Here is a 10,785-nt window from a genome sequence, read left to right as displayed (position 1 = left end):
AGGAGCAGGTAGGCAGCCAGCTGGCCAAGGACTCCAGGACTGTGGCTTCGTTTTTGACCTTCTCTTTTACAATTTACATGTCTGTTGTTGTCAATTGGCTGTAGTTCATCAATTGTTGGTTTAATTGGTTTCTACCTCGTTCTCTGCGTTTTAACAAATCTCCATGTGACGTGTGATGGTTCTCTCTCTCTCTCTGCGGGATTGTGGGTAATCGTCTCCCATTCTGGGCTCAGTCAGCGTGCCTCACTCATATAGTCAACATCCATACGAGCGTATACTGTTTACTCGAGCATTGTGACCACATGCGTGTGCTTTGACGTGCGAGTCTCTGTCGTGCCCCCCAAAACACCAGGCCGGATCTCAGTCCTTTAGCAAAACCAGCTTTTATTCATCTTGAAACAGGAACAGCACGGTTATTTATTGTAGCGGGATGTACCACTCTCCTATACACAGACACAGCAGTCAGGCAGGGTCGTGGCCAAGTTATATTGTTCCTTGCATCACCCATGGACGACAGGCACTTATAGCGTGACTGCGGTCAGCTCGGATTTGCTTTCACTGTGAGCCTGCGGTGGCCCTGGCATTGGATATGCTGTCTTCCACAGACGCGGCGATCACACTTTGGGACACTCTTCAGCGTGTTGTCTCAAAAGAGTTTCAAAACCTTACACCATAATCTATGCTGGTATTCTAACAGTCCATCACTAGCAAGTACAGTCAATATAGATTTGCTACATCATCTGTGCTGTCACTAGCGGACCCCCTTGTTTGACCAAGGCTACTGTATAATGGTGGACAGTTTCTATACCTCACCTGAACTGCTCGGAGACCTTACTTTAAAAAAAAAAATGATGCATACGGAACTGTACAGCTAAATCGTCAGAACATTCCTAGTGACTCCAGTCACATGAACACTTACCAGCCGTGTGGCAAAAAGGACTGCAAAGGAGTAGAAGTACACGAAAGATGTCTGTCTCCTAAACGCCGTTCTCGGTGCAGCAACTGTCAAGGAAAATGTAGAAGTCACTAAGCGTGGCTCTGTGGTAGCCTACAAAACCACAAAGGGTGCCAAGATTATATGGATTGGGCACTTTGGGGATATTCTACCCTCTCATGTACAAGCAACAACCAAAAAAATTACACACAAACCTTTCGAAATCTGCTTGAACGGTGCCTCTGTGTATTGGCGACTGTTTCAAAATAATTCACACGAAGCTCATAACTAAGTCTACATCAGTATAGCAGTGGACACTCGATATGCCTTTCCTACTTTGATTATGTTGAAGTGTTGGTATTTGCATGTTTCTATTACAGATTTTTATCTTCTTGCAAAAAATCAACTCTTTTGGCCGTTTTGTCCGAAAGTCGTCGTCATAACACTAAGGAGACTATGTAACAGTTGAAGTATGGAGCAAAAGCATTCAGCTATTCTGAAAACAGTTTCTGTCCAATAGGAATTATTAGGTGTTGCTGAAGTGTACCATTCTGTAAGAAACTCTTCCCCACATTCTGACCACCAGGGTGAATTTCTCCAAAAGGGGTTTGAGCACTAACAGTCACACTTCAATCTGGACGGTTTTCTTGCGCTGTCATAAATGTTACGCATGTAAATATGCAGCAAGGCCTTGCTGTAGCATATGAATTGTTCCTCATGATGCAGGCTCTATTGTAGACACGGAGCTGGACAGTTTGACATCCGTGGCAGAGCGGTGGGCGCTGAGCAGGCTCCTGTCAATCATGGAGAATCCACTGCATCCACTGAACAGGATCATCTCCAGACAGAGGAGCAGCTTCAGCGACAGACAGACTGCTGTCACCGTCCTGCTCCACTGACAGACTGAGGAGACCCCACACTATGCGACTCTTCAATTCCACCCGAGGGGTAAACGTTAAAATTATACAAAGTTATTGTCTGTTATACCTGCATTGTTATCACTCTTTAATTTAATATTGTTCTTTATCCGTATACTGCTGCTGGAGTATGTGAATTTCCCCTTGGGATTAATAAAGTATCTATCTCTCTCCTTTTGCAGCCGGCACAGACCGATGGTAATTGGTAGAGAGACGAGAAACCCTGGAATTTCTTTTGATAACCAGCTGACCTCACAATGCCGACATAGTTTCAGCTGTTTTGCTCCACAGCTAGCTCAGCTGTGATTCTCGTCTCTCTAGTGTGAATTTTTGAGTGGTACTTAAGGCCACATTTTTGTGAAAATCGTTTACCACATTCAGAACAGTGATACGGCTTCTCGCCTGTATGAGTTTGTGTGTGCTGCCGAAAAGAGCCATGGTGAGAGAACCGTTTGCCACATTCGGAACAGCAGTATGGCTTCTCCCCAGTATGAATCCGTGTGTGCGTCTGGAGAGAGCTACGGTCAGAAAATCGTTTGCCACATTCAGAACAGCAAAAAGGTTTTTCTCCAGTATGAATTCGTGAGTGCCGCTGAAGACCACTACGTTCAAAGAACTGCTTGCCACATTCAAAACAAGAATAGGGCCTTTCTCCAGTATGCACTTGCATATGTCTTTGGAGGTTGCTACGATTAGCACATCGTTTACCACATTCAGGACAGCAATATGGCTTTTCTTGAGTGTGGATTCTTGTGTGGGTCCTAAGATTGTTTATTCGTGCAAAACGTTTGCCACATTCACTACAACAATAGGGCTTCTCTCCACTGTGAATTCTGAAGTGGCTATAAAAATTACTTAAAAATGAGAATCCTTTACCACACACAGAACAGCAATAGGGTTTTTCTCCCAAGTGTATTTTTTTATGATTCTGAAGACTGTTGTTATGGGAAAATCTTTTGCCGCATTCTGCACAGGTGTAGGGCTTCTCTCCAGTATGAACTCGTGCATGCCGCTGAAGAGCACTGTTATCGGGGAATCTTTTGCCACACTCGGGACAGCAGTGGGTTTTTTCTCCAGTGTGAATCCTTTTATGTCTGTGCAGACCTTTTCTGAGAGGAAATAGTTTACCACATTCAGAACAGGCAAAAGGCTTCTGAATTGCATGAGTTGACGTATCTTTACAGTCAGATTTGTTTGTAAAAGTTTTTCCACACGTTCTGTTGATATACAGGGCCTCTTTGTCGGTGTTAAGCACTTGTTGATTGGTGCTTATGGCTTCTGTCTGTGTCCGATTGGCAGCAGGAAGATAATGGCACTGGAAAGAGGCCAAGGTCAAATTCTCTAATCCTTTTGTTGATTTGTTCACCTTGTCCTTGTTTTGTTGCAATCTGCACTGAAGAGACGTTTGAGCAAATGGTAATGTAGAACAGCTGATGTTCTCCTGGAAATCTGCAATAACACAAACAGTTCAGTTTTGTTTTTTTTTAAATAAATCATAAAGATCTATCTGTCAGGATGACTGGTGTTTCTGCCTCACACCTTAATGCCATTCCAGGTCTGGACACTCTGTGTGTGTGTGTGTGGACTTTACATGGTCTTGGACTTTACATTTCAGTTCAGCATCTGAATCTTCCTCTCATCTCCCAGAGCTGAATCTGCTGTGTGTTAAACACCACCTGGTGTGACTGTGTGTGCCAGTGTGCCCTAGATGATTGGCATCGATTCACAAGCTGATGACTGCTTCACTTCAAAAGCTGTCTGTGCCCTCAGTAGGGATGTCACGTTACCAGAACCTTTGTATTTGATACTACAGCAAAATATATGAAGGCCGTAAAAAAGTGGGAGGGATTTTATAATTTGGTGGGATCTGCAGGCTTATAAAAGATGAGATCAACATGGTATACCTGATTTATCTGTCCACATGCACATTCCAAGTTTATTCTCTTGACATTGTCTGTAGTAACTGAAACATACACCTTAAAATCAATAATAAAAGCAAAAATCCAAGCATTAGTTTATCTGTAGCACTGGTGGACAGCGAGTTCCAATGTAATTCAGGTTATGTTTCATTTCAAACAAACACTTTGTAACAAAATGTTTTTAAAACCTGGCTGTTTTGAAAATCGCTCTATTAGGTTCATAACATTTCCTAATATAAGTTTAATATTTCTGTGATTTGCTGGCTGAAACACTCACTCAAGAGTTCTAATTAAGAAACAAGTCAAACTAAACTGATTTGAATTTCAGATGTTACCAAGTCCTGGGGTTTTAATTGTCCACATTTTTTTGGTTTACTTTTGTCCGAACTTTTAGGTTTCCTGTGTAAAATCAAACTTGTCGGTTTTACAAAGCTCCCTTTTTCTTGGGCTGTTTTGAGAGTGTCTCTCATGAGTCATCAGACATTCTTACTAGTCACATCTGTGTATTCATTCAGAATTAGAACAGTAACTGGGCCAGCAGAGTAGCTGGTAGATGGTGTTACATTCACCGATGTTCCCTTCAAATCTGTGACATGTGTGCTTTCAAACTGGGTTTATCAGAATGCTAGGGGTTTTGCCCAGGAATATTTGATTGGCTTTAAACTTTTTTTTTTTAAACTTACAAATTCATCTATATCTATAAGTCGATAGAGAGATAGAGAGATAGATAGATAGATACATACATACATACATACATACATACATACATACATACATACATACATACAATATAATACAAACTGGATTCCAAAAAAGTTGGGACACTATACAAATCGTGAATAAAAACTGAATGCAATGATGTGGAGGTGCCAACTTCTAATATTTTATTCAGAATAGAACATAAATCACGGAACAAAAGTTTAAACTGAGAAAATGTATCATTTTAAGGGAAAAATATGTTGATTCAGAATTTCATGGTGTCAACAAATCCCAAAAAAGTTGGGACAAGGCCATTTTCACCACTGTGTGGCATCTCCCCTTCTTCTTACAACACTCAACAGACGTCTGGGGACCGAGGAGACCAGTTTCTCAAGTTTAGAAATAGGAATGCTCTCCCATTCTTGTCTAATACAGGCCTCTAACTGTTCAATCGTCTTGGGCCTTCTTTGTCGCACCTTCCTCTTTATGATGCGCCAAATGTTCTCTATAGGTGAAAGATCTGGACTGCAGACTGGCCATTTCAGTACCCGGATCCTTCTCCTACGCAGCCATGATGTTGTGATTGATGCAGAATGTGGTTTGGCATTATCTTGTTGAAAAATGCAGGGTCTTCCCTGAAAGAGATGACGCCTGGATGGGAGCATATGTTGTTCTAGAACCTGAATATATTTTTCTGCATTGATGGTGCCTTTCCAGACATGCAAGCTGCCCATGCCACACGCACTCATGCAACCCCATACCATCAGAGATGCAGGCTTCTGAACTGGCGTTGATAACAACTTGGGTTGTCCTTGTCCTCTTTGGTCCGGATGACATGGCGTCCCAGATTTCCAAAAGAACTTTGAATCGTGACTCGTCTGACCACAGAACAGTCTTCCATTTTGCCACACTCCATTTTAAATGATCCCTGGCCCAGTGACAACGCCTGAGCTTGTGGATCTTGCTTAGAAATGGCTTCTTCTTTGCACTGTAGAGTTTCAGCTGGCAACGGCGGATGGCACGGTGGATTGTGTTCACTGACAATGGTTTCTGGAAGTATTCCTGAGCCCATTCTGTGATTTCCTTTACAGTAGCATTCCTGTTTGTGGTGCAGTGTCGTTTAAGGGCCGGAGATCACGGGCATCCAGTATGGTTTTACGGCCTTGACCCTTACGCACAGAGATTGTTCCAGATTCTCTGAATCTTCGGATGATGTTATGCACAGTTGATGATGATAGATGCAAAGTCTTTGCAATTTTTCGCTGGGTAACACCTTTCTGATATTGCTCCACTATCTTTCTGCGCAACATTGTGGGAATTGGTGATCCTCTACCCATCTTGGCTTCTGAGAGACACTGCCACTCTGAGAAGCTCTTTTTATACCCAATCATGTTGCCAATTGACCTAATTAGTGTTTATTGGTCTTCCAGCTCTTCATTATGCTCAAATTTACTTTTTCCAGCCTCTTATTGCTACTTGTCCCAACTTTTTTGGGATTTGTTGACACCGTGAAATTTTGAATCAACATATTTTTCCTTTAAAATGATACATTTACTCGGATTAAACGTTTGATCTGTCATCTACATTCTATTACAAATAAAATATTGACATTTGCCATCTCCACATCATTGCATTCAGTTTTTATTCACAATTTGTTTAGTGTTCCAACTTTTTTGGAATCCGGTTGATTGATTGATTGATAGATAGATAGATAGATAGATAGATAGATAGATAGATAGATAGATAGATAGATAGATAGATAGATAGATAGATAGATAGATAGATAGATAGATAGATAGATAGATAGATAGATAGATAGATAGATAGATAGATAGATAGATAGATAGATAGATAGATAGATAGATAGATAGATACCACTGACTCAGTCATCATGAAATCCCCTGAACCATGAGGAGTTAGGACTTACACTTGGCCCATAGGTGCTCGCTAAGAAAGAGTTTGAAATATTTTGTGGTCCAAGCATGAAATTTTTTGTATTTTTTTCATCCCGTTCACTCCATTTCTTTGTAAAATAAATTTCTTTAAAGTAAATAAAAAAAAACTTTCATTTTTCTGAAGAGTTTTGTGTTGATATTTGCGAGTTTCCACAAAGCGTTTATAATTTGCCTTTTATTTATCTTTTTAAAATAATTTAGTTATGTTATTTCAAGGTATATTAGAGCAAATGTATTATTTTTTTGAGGATGAGTAAGCTCCCCTGACAGCCTGAGGGGAAAACTAAGAACGTAGTGTACAACGAAGTACTAGGTTCTTAAAACATAGGCTGTTTATCCTTCAGAGGTGGTTGTACGATCCCTGGGCTTATCTTAATCTATTTCAGTCTACATAAATGACAATGTTATTTTTGGGTTTGATTTTTGTTTTCAGGTTTGGTAGCTTGCTTAGGATTTGAAATATTTTTATGATCTTCAAAACCCCTTGAAAATCTATTTTGAATAGAATTAATATTATAACATTCACCTTCAACTATTTTTATTAACAAATAAATTTAGCACTTAAAATTTACGCATCTGGTTACTAAATAATACCAGGGGTTGTGATGGGATCACTGAGGCTTTAGTCCTAAACAAGTTTTGATCATCACTGTTTAAGTCTTCTATACTTAAAACAGCTTATATTTGAGAAAACCCTAATTTCAACAAATAATTAGTCACTTAGTTTGTTTCGTTTGTGTGCCAAATCTTGACTTATGACCTTTACAGGACATATACTGTCACTCTCTATATTGTATATTGATCTATATTGTAGAACACATTTTTCCTGTTGCTATCCCGTAGCGAAGCACGGCTATCCAGCTAGTATTTGATAATCAAGTATGCCATTTTGACCTTCCTGTTAACTGGCACATTTAGTGCTTTGAAGGACTAAAAAAAAAAATAAATTATAGTATTAAAAAAATGTCATTGCCACTGTAGAGAAGCCAAATCGCCACTTCAATGGAATCAGTTTTTACGGTTACAACTGCTGTTAGCACGGCTTGTGTGCACAGCACTGGCTGTGAAGTTTCCTTCATAAGGCTAAAGTGTACAAAGCGCTTAGAAACTGGATGGACGATTAAACGGACATCTGCATATAAGTTCTGTGCAATAGCAGAACAAATGCAAAGCCCCTGTTCTTTTGTATGGACTGTGTAGGACACCATATTAAAAAGCGATTCATCGTACCATCATGTTGTCATCTTGACACTACAAGCTGAACTCTCACATCTGATCAGTTGCATCACATAAATGAGATAAAAGTGGCAGTAACGGAAGCCAGTGTGTGTTTATTTAGTTGGGCACCCTATCTCGTGACTGAGCCGCTCGACGGGTGTCAGGAAGCCCCTCCATTATAGAAAGCGATTGTAATTAACACTAGAATTATCAGAGCCTATGACAAAAATCATAGATCCGTCCCACCTTAAATCACTTCTCACCTCTCCGTCAGCGCCTTTTGTCCTGCAAATGTGTCGATAAGCAGCAAGCAGCCTGCTATCACATCCCCTACCGCCACACAGTTTTCTCAGCTCAGGTCTGTTTACCTGCGTGTCAGTTGCTTAGAGTTGTATAGAGTGAGAAGTCAAGCAAAATTACACCTTTTATAAATACTATGTCGTTATTTTGGAGCACTTGCATTTCATGTGTGTTCCGTATCTACAATGATCTATGTAAACACATTGTTAAAAAAGAAACGTTTTTCATGTTTTAGTAATAATTGACAAAATGTAGACATGAAGTGTATAATGTGAGAAGCCTGAAGTCCAAACATCAAAGAAACACTTTCACAAAAGGTACAAATATAACAGAACAAGTGCACTTTTATTCAAAAATATAACTGCAGAAAAAGAACCTGCGTTAGGGTGCGACATTGACACGCATTTGCTATGACCGCTTCGGTGGCGCAATGGTATCACCTGTTGACTGGTAATCAAAACTTCACGGGTTCGATCCCGGATGAGTCCATTTTGAGAAGTGAGCTGCTCGTATTCTTACTATTTTAGAATTAAAACATACATTTGATTCCAGTCTGTAACAGCCGGTGTAATTTATGATACTTGTAAAGGTTAGCTTTGTTTGTTTTTTTACATTCAGTTTTATTCTCTCAGTCGTGTTCACGATCCCACACACCCCTCACATTTGACACTGCTATTTTCACATAGGCGTGCTGTTAAATTACATTAACGCCCGTCAGAAACAATATCACGAATGACTTTATCCTCTAAATGTTGCTTTTTTGCATTTCTGTTCGGGATACTTTTTGCTTTCTCATTTATTGGGCAATTCTCTTTGTTCTTGATTGTTATTATATGCAGCTCTTTTGTGTTCATTTTCTTTTGACGTTCACTGTCAGCTCTTGCCACCGTTTTTCTATCGCGATCTAAAATTCAATATTCTTGAACAGATCATTTTGCTTTTCTGCCCTGCCATTATAACCGACTGTGCTGAAGGGTGAGTTAGCAGCACTGAGAGTGTCACGTGGCGGGACGGAGAGCGGATGTGTGCAGCAGGAGTGACGACTGGGAGAGCGGTCTGGAGGGGCGTGGTCAAGGCTGAATAATACAGATCCATCAGAAGTGACAGGCGGAGTCTGAGTAAGGGCTCCACCTCCGAGGAAACAGAAACTCGCTTAACCGCTACTAACACAAGTGATGTGAGCACATCGGCAAAACAAAACCTCAGCAGAAAGACAAACTCGCTTAACCGCCAATAAATACACAAGTGACGTGAGCACATCGGCAACACGAATCCTCCGAGGAGAGAGACGCGCAAAGGAGTTCCTTTCAATTTCCTGACATCTCTACATTTCAATTTTTTTTTTCCTGACGATTTCAATAGTTTCTAGGACCCCGGGCTTTTTACAGCACGGGCTTACACAGCTAGTTATATAATAACCGGTGTAAGATCAGTGCTATGGTCCGAAGAAATTCTGAATGAACTTACCGAGTTTTAGCAATCCACATTTAGAGTGGACGTCTGTCTGTGGACACAATCAGCATATACAAGTCACTCCATCTGAACGACACTGAGGTCAGCGTTACAACATGATGGAAGCCTTTCAACTAGAATCACTCCTACACATTTAACTGTACAGAGTTTTTAGTGTGCACATTTGTCCCCTACATGGAGCGAAGTTGACAGAATACATCATTTTAGGAAGATGCCATTGTTTAATTTCATGAAACATAACATTGGTGCTAAAATAAGAGCTTTACACGTGAAAATCATTTGCTGGACGCTTAAAGCTTTTTGGACTTTGCAGAAACATTTACCTCCTATTAATTATTTGTTTATCTAATGTTAGTCGTTATACACATGAGCACCTCACTCTCATTTCTACCTACTAGAAACACCAAGGCAAACGCACAGGTAGAACCTGTAAAATGTTACCAGTTGCACGTTCTCTTACATTTCATCACATTACTTACTTATTCCAGCACTCTCAGACGACTGCTCCTCTACTTCTCTCCCATCTCCTTCATTCATTTTCTCTTTAGACACGGAAAACTCCGATTTCACCTCCACACAATTCTGCTGGATACGGAGTTGTGTATTCGTGACCCAGGGCTGAGTGTCTTCACAAATCTCTTGTTTAAAAACAGTCGCACTTTCAGGGTTTTGCAGTTCAAGGCTAACTGAGAAATCTTCCGAATCCTCCACTTTAACTTCAACAATCTCCCCCTTGCACTCCTCCTCTTTAATGGCTGACATTCTTCTTTCGTGATCATCCAGCTTCACATACAAATCCTCCGGCGCAGTCCAATCACAGATCTCTTGTTTTATGTGTGCCAGCTTTTCATTCATGTCGTTCTCTTTGCCTGAGGCCATTGTTCCATGTAAAACTCTTCTCTCTCCCCTTAAGCGTCTGTTTTTCTCCTCTAAGTTTCCCTTCTCACATGGGAAGACTGAGCCTGGAAGCCATTAAACACCTCACTGCATGGACATGTGAACTGGGAAGGAGGCTTCTTTTAATCTGTCAGAATAAAAGAGACAGAATGACTTCATAAACTCTTTGAAAAAAACATCGGCACATCCCAGGGTTAACTGAACACACACAGAGGGTAGGGGGGAGTTTTTATGGGAGATTTCAAATGTTGTGAACCATCCTGAGAAGCTCCCAGCACATTTGGAGTGAAAACCCTCTTGGTACAAAGACAAAGCCGAGAACAGTTTTAAAGTGTTTTCTTTTTTTTTTTAACCATTTTATACTGTGTGAAGGGCGGCCAGAAATCTTGCCCAACCGGGGCACCCAGAGTGTGCAAGGACCAAGGGAGAGAGTATTTTTGGGACAGTTTCTCCACCGGGCCACAAGGGTGGCC

At 40.8% G+C, this 10,785-nt stretch overlaps 1 protein-coding gene across 3 annotated transcripts in view; it reads right to left on the bottom strand.

The window, feature by feature from the left end:
• Window positions 1–1,950: 1,950 nt before the first annotated feature.
• LOC120528160 (zinc finger protein OZF-like) overlaps window positions 1,951–10,785 on the bottom strand; it is an 18,623-nt gene continuing 9,788 nt past the window's right edge. For all 3 annotated transcript variants that reach the window (XM_039752233.1, XM_039752235.1, XM_039752234.1), the window contains 2 exons: window positions 9,895–10,439; window positions 1,951–3,300 (listed from right to left, as the gene is read on the bottom strand). In XM_039752233.1, the coding sequence (XP_039608167.1) occupies window positions 2,123–3,300; window positions 9,895–10,294 (1,578 nt within the window). In that variant the 5' untranslated portion in view covers window positions 10,295–10,439 and the 3' untranslated portion in view covers window positions 1,951–2,122. The remainder of the gene's footprint in view (window positions 3,301–9,894; window positions 10,440–10,785) is intronic.

This window comes from Polypterus senegalus, chromosome 4 (assembly GCF_016835505.1).
Source record: "Polypterus senegalus isolate Bchr_013 chromosome 4, ASM1683550v1, whole genome shotgun sequence".
NCBI classification, from domain to species: Eukaryota; Metazoa; Chordata; class Cladistia; order Polypteriformes; family Polypteridae; genus Polypterus; species Polypterus senegalus.
This window is presented reverse-complemented; position numbering and strand designations above follow the sequence as displayed.